This window comes from Rhagoletis pomonella, unplaced genomic scaffold, assembly GCF_013731165.1.
Source record: "Rhagoletis pomonella isolate Grant_MI unplaced genomic scaffold, Rhpom_1.0 Rhpom_scaffold_00003, whole genome shotgun sequence".
NCBI classification, from domain to species: Eukaryota; Metazoa; Arthropoda; class Insecta; order Diptera; family Tephritidae; genus Rhagoletis; species Rhagoletis pomonella.
In genome coordinates this window covers 68,149,497-68,161,802 of record NW_023458557.1, presented here as the reverse complement: position 1 = coordinate 68,161,802, position 12,306 = coordinate 68,149,497, and the positions used below count along the sequence as shown (strand labels likewise).

Below are 12,306 nucleotides of genomic sequence, written 5' to 3'. Positions count from 1 at the left end.
CCCTCCTAAAACATATTTTCAGCTGTAAGCCTTCTTAAAACTCTTTAGTTTGACACCCACATGGCGATATTTCATTTATTTTATAAATTTGACTGAGTTAAAATTTTCAAATAGGTGGCAACCCTCCTCAAAAATACTTCTAACCGTCATCTTTCTTAAACCTATTTAGTTTGATACCTATATTGTAATAGGTAATTTATCTTATCTTTAAATTGAGTTACATTTTCAACCAGGTGGCAACCCTCCTCAAACATATTTTCGGCTGTAAGCCTTCTTAAAAGTCCTTAGGGTGACACCCACATTGCAATATTTCTTTTATTAATTTAACTGAGTTAAAATTTTCAAATAGGTGGCAACCCTCGACAAAGATATTTCCATCTTTCTTAAACCTCTTTAACCTAATACCCATATTGTAATAACTCGTTAATCTTATCAATATATTTGGGTTTAAAAAATTTCAAATAGGTGGCAACCCTCCAATTTTTTGCGATATCATTGGTTCTGGTATTATACTGAACAATACAAAGAGAAAATTATTCAAATCGGTTCAGCCGTTCTCGAGTTTTGACGACCGTGACATACGAACACAATATTTTTATTAATATAGATAGACTAGCCAATATCCGCTTGTTTTGCGGCTTAAAACACTACTACCGATGAAAATCGATGGATAAATAAACAAGTTTGCAAGGGTTAAGTGAAAGTGCAATAATTTTTTGTATGAAATACTAGCAGGAAATAATGTTACCCATACGCCGCGTACATGACCGTATGATCATGTTAAAGTTTGAATTTTTTTCATTCGCAGTGAAAACTTAAAATGAAAATAACTTGACTAAATGACCTTATCTAAAAAAAAAACGGTATACAGATCCGTAACATACTACTTAAAATTAATTTTACGTCTCTCGGCGTTTTTTGTGTAATTTTAGCGTCGTTACAGCGTTATCATCAAAATTTAGCCACAGCAATGAAATTTGTTTATAAAACTCTTAGGAGGTAGGATCTCCAGTCCCACAGGGTTCGTAATTCAAGCGGACTCTATCCTCATTTGTAACGCAGGATACCAGTAAGAGTACTTCAAAGGCCCCAGAAGGGACGCTATTTTGGGTAGAATTAAGGGTACCATAATATACACAATTAACTCAGTGCATTTCTATAGATATGCAGGGATTAGTCCAAGAGAACAGCAGTGCCCAAGGCAGCAACATTTATGGGTCTCATCTGTCGCGAAGCGCGTTCGCGGTAGGATCTGGAAAATTTAACCGTTACGCTATAAACTGAACAGCTACAGTTTAAGCTATTCAGTTTTCTTAAAGTCCAATTAGTAATACTACTTGGGTATAAGTTGTTTATTCAAGGCAGTTAGCAACCAAGAAATTTAACAAAGCTATTGCAATTCAACAGTGAACAATTTTTTTTTTATAAACTTTTCGATTACTTTTTAAAGTACTTTGAGGAATGGAATTGGAAAAAAATCAATTACATTTTCAATTCCTTTCAAAGGTATTGGAAAAAAATTACATTTTCAATTCCTTTCAAGGGATTTGAAATAAAAGAAATTACATTACAAGCACGTAATTTATTCCAATTACAATATGAAATTCCTTGTAATGGAATTAAAGAAAAAAACAATTCCATTTGAAATTACTTCAAAGAATTGAAAAAGTAATCGATTCCTTTGCTCTGAACTAAAGGAATTGAATCCTGATTACAATTACTGAGGAATGTAATTGTAATTGTAATGTAATTGCATTTACCCAGCTCTGCTTAAGATAAGCATCTACCATAGATATGTTTGCATACCAATTTTCAAGTTCATGTGACTTGCGGTTCCGAAGTTAGAGCTGATGAAATAATTCACGCCTATGGGAGGTGCCACGCCCCCTTTTCCAATGTCGCCCATATTTTTCCATGAGTACGGAATTAGTTTTATTTATCTCAAAAGGAAGTTCCAATGCTCAAGCACAAATATTTGAAGAGATATACAACATGAAAATTTTAGTTAGTATACTAGGTGCCACGCCCTCTTTTCCAGCACTGCCCATTTTTCTCTATGCTTATAACCTTCCCGGAGTAAAAGCAAATAATTGTGCAAAGTTTCGTGCGACTGCGTGCCGCGGTTCAGAAGTTATAAGGTAATAAACCAACAGACATTCACATTTATATATATACACCCCTATTCTGCAACTCTTTCGTATTCGGATTTTGCTATGAATCGTAGAAATAGTATGCTGCAATCCGAATCGTATTTGCGAACTTTCGAAATTCGTAACAATGGCATGCCTAAAAACGAACGAGTAAACTTTTTTGCGTAATTTTGTACGAAAACAATTGTATGTCGCAGGCGAAATAAAAGACGTAAATCGATGTGTGTTTGCAAGAAATATTGGTGGTGTTCATTTAAATAGATAAATTTGCCTTTCGCAAATACATATATTTTTGTTGTTGTGTCCAAACGCATAACCCGAATCCGAAAACTTTAACATACGCGTGTAATCAAAGGATTCAAATTTTATTTAAGATAAATGTTTCAAATTTCCTACCACTAGCTTATTAATAAACTCGGTTTGCACTACGCACTTTTTTGCAAATTTCGACGTGGGTTCTGCGCAAAAGTACTGCAAAAATCGTGGGACCATGTAGTCTATTTGTGGTAAATCAGAGTACTTACAAAAGTGTTCCTCTGTCATGCTGTAGCGGACCAACTCGTGTCTCTGCGCCAGCTTATTGTTTGTTATCCGATCACTGCTCGTGTTTTAACGAAATGTGATTGAAGTTGAGCATTTGAAAGCACATTTGCATGTCTGGCTGTAGCTGAACGTGTAGAGATGCTCGCTTTTAGTTCTTAGCTCCCAGCATGTTCGGGTTCGACTGCCGTCAGAGGCAACATGTAATTTTTAATTTTTGTCTTGGTTTTTATTAATTTCGAAAAAGCATTTGAGAAGTGAAGAACAAAAACGTGTACAAACGAAAAAATATAACAACAATGCCATTGTTAATATGTTGGAGTAGTTTTGTGCTACTCTGATGTAATGCAGGGATGGAGTATATGGTCCTGCCCTAGGACATCGCAATGTTAATTGGACCATATTTTTTATATGAATTGTGGTTAATTTTGGAGTACTCCTTGGTTCTTAGGGAGTACTCTATACACGCATGCATGGAGTAGTCGCGAGTTTTGCAGGGATACCTTTGACATGCGGAAGCCCCTCTTCCTCGCAACACAGAAAGGAGAATTCTACTTAGTAAGGGTTATAATTCCTAAGCGCGGCCGAAGGCAGAAGCAAGCGCAACAGGTGGTGGACCTAACAAAGTGCATGTTTTAAATGGCTTGGAAGAAGCTGTTATTGCATTAACTGGATTGAGAACTAGAGCTTCAGGCATAGGAGGAGTTCTGGCTTATGGTTCAACAATTCAACCAGAAGCTGACATAGGTTACTATGCCCGACAGCTCCGCATACCTTTGTGAATCCATTGCCTGCTGCTATAATTGCAAATACATCAGAATCCATAATTTTCCTCAAAATATGTAAAATTAACCAATTTTTTCAATAAACACGCACATGATGAGTGTTTTTTTAATTCCTTTCCACTTTGTTTTCCTTCATTCAGCTATCTTCGAAAAACCACTGATAGCTGGCAATGCTGCACATGTTTTCGCAAAGGTTGCAGCATGTGGATTTCAAAAATTCCGGTTCTAGAATAAGGGGGATAGATTATCTAAGGGTTTTAATGTACTCTAGGTAGTCGGAAAGGCCGACTTTCCGATCCACCTAGTATCGATATTTTAGAGGCTGGAAAGGCCTAGTTTCCAATCCACGCTATTGTTCATACATCATTATCTTATAGGCTGCATTCTACAATAGCCGCTTGAAAAGAGTGATAGTATCACAATATTTTAATAGCCTCTGGTAATTCATTAAAGCACTTTAAGTCTTTAAAAAAAATTTCTTTTTGTCCACTTCCGTTCCGTACTTCGGAAGCCTGAAGCTGTTATTCTCTCTCAACAAGTATGTATGGGTCTCATTTATATATCGGAGATTATCGCTAAGATAATCCGGCAGGATGCCCTTCTTAATACTATACACAAATTTCATAGTGTGGTAAAAAACTTGTTGCTTCACGCTTAACCAATTCAAGGTTTCCAGCATACATCTTGTTGGTGTGTCGTACGGTTTGTTAGTTATAGCGGTGAGTTTTGTCATTGCACGCGAATAGGGCTGTAATAGGGCTTTCGGTAAAAGTGCACTTTAGCGGAACCAGGCGTCCAACTCCTTTTTGCGTAGGCGGGCTTCGGCCGCACTTAGGGATTATAAGCCTCAGGTAGTAGAATTCTCCTTTCTGTGTTGCCAAAGAAGGGGGGCTGAACACCTTTTGCAGTGAATACCTCTCTGGGTAGGCAGCCTTCGGCAGCACTTAGGGATTATAACCCTCAGGCAGTAGAATTCTCCTTTCTGTGTTGCCAAAGAAGGGGGGCTGAACACCTTGTACAGAGAACAACTTTCATTTACTCCATTTATTTGCATCAAATTCATCAAAACATGGTGCGAAAAGTGCAAAGTGCAAGTGTTTTTTGCGAATAACTCTTAAATTAATTAAAAATCGTCTTAAATCGAACGAGTTGAACGAGCTCAAAGTTGGCTGGCGACCAACTTTGTTGAAAGCGATTAGTTGAAAGGCCGTTCGGACGAGGCGATTTTTGCTTTCAACTAAAAGTTGCCTGAAAAATCCCTCGTGCGAAAGCCCTATAAAGTGCATTACTACCGGGCTTTCGAACGAGACGATTTTTCAGGCATCTTTTGCGTTCAACTCGCGCAAGGCTGCACAAAAAAAAAATTGAATGGCTAAAAATATCCTAATATTTGCCATAAAAAGGCGTTTGCAATGGGTAGGTTCAGAATGCGCAGAAGTTGAGGCCAACCGTTGCTAAAAAAATAAGTGATCATAATGCGTCTTATGAACGGCCTGATACATTAGCTGTCAAATTCAAAACACACAACATGTTGTCTGAAATGATCAGAATAATATTACGATCATCTTACACGTAACTGTTCAGTTGATCAGAAGTACAAAGCAACGCGTTCAGAAGGTGCAATCGCAACAATTACTGAGCTGTTGCGCCTTCTGAACGTGCCCAATGTTCAACTTTGTATTCTAGTTTTGGTTGAACAGCCTTTCAACTAATCGCTTTTAACAAAGTTGGTCGCCAGCCAACATTTAACCATTCAACTTTTTTTTCGTGCAACCCTGCGTGAGTTGAACGCAAAAGCGCCTGGTGCGAACGGTCTTTAAGACGTAATTGTTGGGTCCAACACATGAACCAATTATTGGGCTTTCGCGCGAGCGATTTTCAGGCAACTTTTAGTTGAAAGCAAAAATCGCCTCGTTCGAACGGCCTTTCAACTAATCGCTTTCAACAAAGTTGGTCGCCAGCCAACTTTGAGCTCGTTCAACTTTTTTCCTTGCAACCCTGTGTTTGTTTACATTCTGTATACATACTTTTTTTCTTGTTTACTTTTTTACTTTTATTTTAACTTTCAGCTTCGCTAAAAGCACTTCTACCAACGCTTGGCTTAACAAATTTACGCCAATTGATACAATTTTGCGATTTAAATTCATTTTCAATAATGTAAATAACAATTCGTGTTGAATCGAAAATCGCCTCGTCTGAATAGGGAGGGCAACTTTTTAACTTTCAACTTTTCATTCAACTTCGCATTCAACTATTGTTGCCTGTAAAATCGCTTCGTGCGAATGTCCTATTAGAACAGATTGGACCGGTTGAGAAGCAGCCATTTGTAATAGCAATTGCTATTTCTGTTTTGCTTCTTTCTTTATCTGTATTTTGTCGGTTGTTGTTGTTGTAGCAGCATACAAGCTCCCCAAAGAGTTTTTGGGGACTGTTGCTGGAGTGAGAGTCCTTGGCCAAATATAAATCTGGGTCGTTCCGGTTACGTAGAGCCGACTGTCGTGGGAACGTGTATTTTGTCGGTGGTTTATTTCAGTGATTTTTAAGTGATTTTTAATAAATTTTATGTGCAAATGTAATTAAAATGAAGTGCGCGGTGATTGATTGCAAAAACACGTACAAATGTCATGAATTCCTTAGCACAAACATGTGCCACAAAATTGCTTGCATTTTTGTTCTTTATGCTTCGTCTCCATATTCTTTGCTTACTTTTCAAAGAACATAACATGGCGCCGAAATTACAAACGTCAGCCATAAAATTACTTTTTTCTTTTGTTTCATCTTGTCAGATCTTGTGTAGTTGGATCATGGGTCCAACAGTTGCCAGCAGTTTCGTAGCAGTTGAGCGAAACAGCTAGGTCTTATGAATGCGCCCAATGTTTCATGGCAGATACCAACAGGGTTGCAACTAAACAAAAATTTTTTTTGGTATTCGCTTCCTACAAAATGCGGCTGTAGAAACCGAATCATATAGTCCCCTTTCAGACACGTCAAGTCTTGCTTTCAAGTCTGCTCCTTCGTTGGCGAAGGAGGGGGGAAGAGTACAGATACCTCCGTACCGTCAATTCGTTTCAAGTTTCTTGTTCTCTTTTGATCTTTTCGTTGCTTCGCATTTCAAGACCCAAGGACTTGAATTCAATAAAACTTAACGCGTGTGGAAGCAAAGAGAAAACACAAAAGAGAATGCGATAAAAATTGCTTTCAAGACTTGACGTGTCTGAAAGAGGACTAATAGCAAATGAGAAAAAAGTGTGTGACGTTCGTAATTTTGAAGTTTGCTATTTCTGTTTTACTTCTTTCTTTATCTGTATTTTGTCGGTTGTTGTTGTTGTAGCAGCATACAAGCTCCCCAAGGAGTTTTTTAGGACACATTGGACCGGTTACGAAGCAGCCATTTGTAATAGCAATTGAGAAAAAAGTGTGTGACGTTCGTAATTTTGAAGTTTGCTATTTCAAAAACACGTACAAATGTCATGAATTCCTTAGCACAAACATGTGCCACAAAATTGCTTGCGTTTTTATTCTTTATGCTTCGTCTCCATATTCTTTGTTTACTTTTCAAAGAACATAACATGGCGCCGAAATTACAAACGTCAGACAGAGAATTTCTTTTTTCTTTTGTTTCATCTTGTCAGATCTTGTGTAGTTGGATCATGGGTCCAACAGTTGCCAGCAGTTTCGTAGCAGTTGAGCGAAACAGCTAGGTCTTATGAATGCGCCCAATGTTTCATGGCAGATACCAACAGGGTTGCAACTAAAAAAAAATATTTTTTTGGTATTCGGTTCCTACAAAATGCGGCTGTAGAAACCAAATCATATAGCAAGACTGTATAACACTTTTCCTCTTCACATAACTGATCTGGCAATACCCCTTGCGGGTAACTTCTACATCGTTTTATATTTCTGCAAGCGGTCTTTTTTTGCAGAAACGATGTTCTGAAAATAATTTTTGTGCAAATTTCCAAAAAAAAAGTAGGCTGAGGTGGAGTTCTGTAAGAGAATCCAATATATTAATTAGAGCATTGAATATCTGTGAAAATGGTAAGTATCTCTTCTAATCTATATGTCTTGGTTAATATTCTTATTTGCAATCGATTTTTACATTCGTTTCATTTTCAATGATGGCTGCGTACATATTTTTTAAACACTGCAGTCAAAGAAAATGTCACGATATCCCAGCGACAGGAAGGTATATGTGGGCGATTTAGGCAATAGCGCCAGAAAGAATGATTTAGAGTACGCTTTTGGTGCCTATGGAACTTTGCGAAGCGTTTGGATTGCACGTAATCCACCGGGATTTGCGTTTGTTGAATTCGAAAGTGCCCGGGATGCCGCTGATGCTGTACGCGGTTTAGATGGACGCACAGTTTGTGGCCGGCGCGCAAGGGTAGAACTGTCTACAGGAAAATTTGCCGGGGGAGGAAGTGGGCGTGGTGATCGACGTGGAATGCGGGATCGCCCACGCAGAAACAATTTGGATGATAACAAATGCTATGAATGTGGTGGAAGAGGACATTATGCTAGAGAATGTCGGCGTCGTGATAGTCGGCGGGGCAGCCGACGTCGGTAAGTACATTATATTTTACCCGATTATATCACAGACTTTAGAATAAAAGTAAAAATATCGAATCTTGGTATTATTTATGCATGTACGTCATACAAATTTTTTAAATGTTGAGACAAATTTTATGGGGACTTATAATTTTTATGTAAAACCGACTAATTCTCATATAAAAATTTATGATTATCGTTAATTTCTTCATGATCCAATGATTGGATTTAAACCAAATTAGTATTGGACCATCTATGGAGTAACACCTTTCATTTAAAAAATTATAGAAATGGGTTTACGTCAAAGTTATGCGGTAACATACATAAAAAAAACATCCGATGAATTAATAAATAACCTGCTTTTTGTGAAGTCGGTTAAAAAAATTGTAATTTAAATTTAATTTGAAGAGATAGAAGGTCTCGGTGATATGAATATAAGTGCAGCATATTTTGCTGATATGACGTAGGGTTGGTTGTCTATATACACGGGACTTAAATTTTAAGAAAGTGCTGTATCTTGGAACGAACGAAACTTAATGAAAAAAAAGTATTTCTTCCGTTGTTGTTGTTGTAGCAGCATACAAATTCCCAAAGACTTTTTGGGGAGTGTTGCTGGAGTGACAGTCCTTGGCCAGATATAAATCTGGGTCGTTCCGGTTACGTAGACCCGACTGTCGTGGGGTATTTCTTCCGTCTTATTATGGGCTTTAATTATACATTTTTTACATTAAAGGTGCAACGCATAAGAAAAAAAACAAAAAAAAAAAACAAAAATAAGTAAACATTTTTCTTCTTGATATTTTTTTTATTAAAGCTTTTAATTTTTTTTTTACATAAAAACATATGTCAACTTTAAGTACCCAAATGGGCGTAATGGGCTACTTAGGCGTATGAACTCTAAATCATCTAACGCTCGAGCAATATGATAATTAGCCTTTGATATTTATGAAATTGTATACTTTGAAAAAGGAAATCTGTAAAAAATAACTGCATCTAACTTTACAGTGGACTTTATTTCGACTATGACTACGTGCCAATTACTTTAATCATATATTAAGCTAGCTTAAGAGGTGAAATAACATCAAGTTGGGGAACTTCATATCCTTCTTTAACGAATCTTTAAATCAACAAATAATTTTTTTCTTTTCAGTTCTTATTGTAATAAAAGCGTGTTGTTGGTTTTTTAAACTATAATTTTATTACTCATTGGGTTTTTTTTATACACCTTTACTTTTTCTTGTTTTAATAAAAGCACTAACCTTGAGGCTATCAATGGTGGTCTAATATTCTTTTGCAATGAAACCGAAACATCAACATCAACAAAACCCATTGCAAAAGAATATTAGACCTCCAATGATAGCTTCAAGTTCCGTCCTTTTATTTAAAAAACAGACATATTTTGAAAATGAGATTTAAATACCTTTAAATTGATGTACAAAAGTATTTATATTGTCAGACACGTTGGAAGTTTTCATCGGGTAAAATTTTAGAACCCCCTTTTTTCTTAATTTTTTCAACTTCGACCATCGCTAATTTAAAAATATCTATGAAAGTTGTATGTAGTATTTCTCTAAAAGAAAATTTATTTTCAAACAAATTGATACCTTACTGAATGACATAGGATAAAAATCGTCGCAGTTAAGCAATATCAGTAGAAATACGGCCTTGAAAATACGTGTATATATACTGAACGCTTAGGTTTTTTGAGCAGTAGGGCTAAGGAACTCATAAAGATTTACTCAAAATTGATATATACGAAGAATTGGTTTTAGATAGAATTTAGGATAATGGGAGTGGCACTACCCACTTATAACATATATATTTTCGTTTAAAGTACAAAACCGCGTATAGTCATTCTGCAAAACCGCGTAACTGGTATTAGCTCCCAAAAATTGGATTTCCTCACACAAGTAGGGACACGATATCGAACCGAAAGTATCGATATGGTACTCATGGGGGGTTGCCACAGCCACATGCAACAAACTGCGAGCCAGGAACAAAGTCCTAAAATCGCTAGCCGGCAGCACCTGGTGAGCCAATAAAGAAACCCTGCTCGCGACCTACAAGGCAATCGGCCGGTCAGTGGCTAACTACGCGGCACCAGTGTGGACGACGGGGACAAGCGACACCCGATGGAGGAACCTCCAAGCCTGCCAGAATGCAGCTCTACGTACGGCTACAGGTTGTCATCTCATGTCGTCCGAGCATCAGCTACATGAAGAAAGCCTGATGCTGGCGGTGAAAGAGCACAACACCATGCTGTCTAAGCAATACCTCGTGGGCTGTCACCGAGGGAATCACCCCAACAATGCCTTGCTTCGTAACGAACCGCCCCCACGACACGTGAGACGACACCTGCATGACTGGAAAGCGGACATTGAGCCGTACGTAGACCATCCATTCGACGCAGCAACATACAGAGCGGCGCTCAACAGCCTACACAGCGATGCGGTCAGAACGAGCCTCAGTACGCGTAATGACAACATCGTCTTGGGCGGTCGACCGCCGCCCATAGATCCAGAAGAAATAGAGCTGCCGAGAGAGACCAGGTGCACCCTAGCACAACTCCGTTCTGGGTGGTGTCACCGACTCAACAGCTACCTCTCTCGGCTGAACACACAAGTGGCAAGCACATGCCCTGCATGTGGGCAAGGTCCCCACGACACCCAGCACCTCTTCACGTGCACCCCCAACCCTACGACCCTGACACCAGAAGCGCTCTGGACCGCGCCTATCGACGCAGCCCGCTTTCTCGGCCTCAGGCTCACAGAGTCGGAGGATGAAGACGACGACACATGACAAATCTGGGGGGTTGAGCACTGCTGCTACAACAACAACAACATATGGTACTCATTTAAAGTATCGCTTTAAAAATATCGGGTACCCATTAATATCGGAATAAAAAGACTCGATATTCCAAATATCGATACCAAAAAACAAAAAAATTATCTGAATATAGGTCTCACATATAGGCCGCTGGGTGGAAGTGGTTATAAGTGCGCAAACCTTGAAAATGAAAAACAGCTTCCCATAAAATACAATCGCCGTTCAGAGTCGACATAAAATTGTAGACACCCCCTTTGTGCCACAACATTAAGGTCCACGCGACAAATCGGAGGAGAACTTCGGCCAAACACTAACATATTGTTTAAGCGCCGGACTTTATTATTATTACGACACGTAGAGATTGAGGTGTTGACTTAAACACCGAGGCCGCGGGTTCAAATCCCACCACATGCAATCCTAACCATAGTACAAATTTCTGCATTTTAAAGCCCAATTTATATCGAGAAGAATTGTTACAGGCCAACCTTATACGCGTGCGTAAAAAGCTAACTCAAATTCCAAGATTTGTCTTGCGTGACATTTCGATGTGACATTTATGCTCAATTGGCATTTTGGCGCGACTATGAATTCAAAATTTTTGTCAGCAAACTTCTGTAAATTTGACGGGAATGCAACTCTGAGAAATCACGCACGCAAATTGATTTGGATTTATCAAATGGGAAAAACTTGCGTGCGGGCGTAGAAAAACTCGCCGGTAATATTAGATTGAGCTCTTAATAACATTATCCTTCACTGAGAAAAAATCGCGTTGTAAGAAAAAAAATTTTGTATTACCGTTTAAAAATGTTCGTATTTAAATCAAGTGAAAAAGTCTTAACAAAACGGATTTTTCCATTATACATACACTACGTACATATAATGGAAATATTCAATTCAAATACTCCCGTATTAAAATGAAGCATTTTTCACTACACGGATGGCGTTTTGCACGTCTCGGATGCTTTTTCATATGTAATTAAGAAAGTATATGTATACAAAGCATGCACAACGGTGACAACACATACCCCTGCAAAAATCGCGACTACTCCATGCATGCGTGTAAAGAGTACTCCCTAAGGACCAAGAAGTACTCCAAAATTAACCACAATTCACATAAAAAATATGGTCCAATTAACATTGCGATGTCCTAGGGCAGGACCATATACTCCATCCCTGCATTACATCAGAGTAGCACAAAACTACTCCATCATATTAACAATGGCATTGTTGTTATATTTTTTCGTTTATACACGCTTTTGTTCTTCTTTTCTCAAATGCTTTTTCGAAATTAATAAAAACCAAGACAAAAATTAAAAATTACATGTTGTCAGAGGCATTCGAACCCGAACATGCTGGGAGCTAGGAACTAACAGCGAGCATCTCTACACGTTCAGCTACAGCCAGACATGCAAATGTGCTTTCAAATGCTCAACTTCAATCACGTTTCGTTAAAACAC

At 38.2% G+C, this 12,306-nt stretch overlaps 1 protein-coding gene across 1 annotated transcript in view; it reads left to right on the top strand.

Moving 5' to 3' along the window:
* Positions 1-7,327: 7,327 nt before the first annotated feature.
* The window catches only part of LOC118735403 (serine/arginine-rich splicing factor 3), a 40,141-nt gene continuing 35,162 nt past the window's right edge, over positions 7,328-12,306 (top strand). The window contains exons 1-2 of the mRNA XM_036465124.1: positions 7,328-7,513; positions 7,626-8,038. Coding sequence (XP_036321017.1) covers positions 7,511-7,513; positions 7,626-8,038 — 416 coding nt within the window. The 5' untranslated portion in view covers positions 7,328-7,510. The remainder of the gene's footprint in view (positions 7,514-7,625; positions 8,039-12,306) is intronic.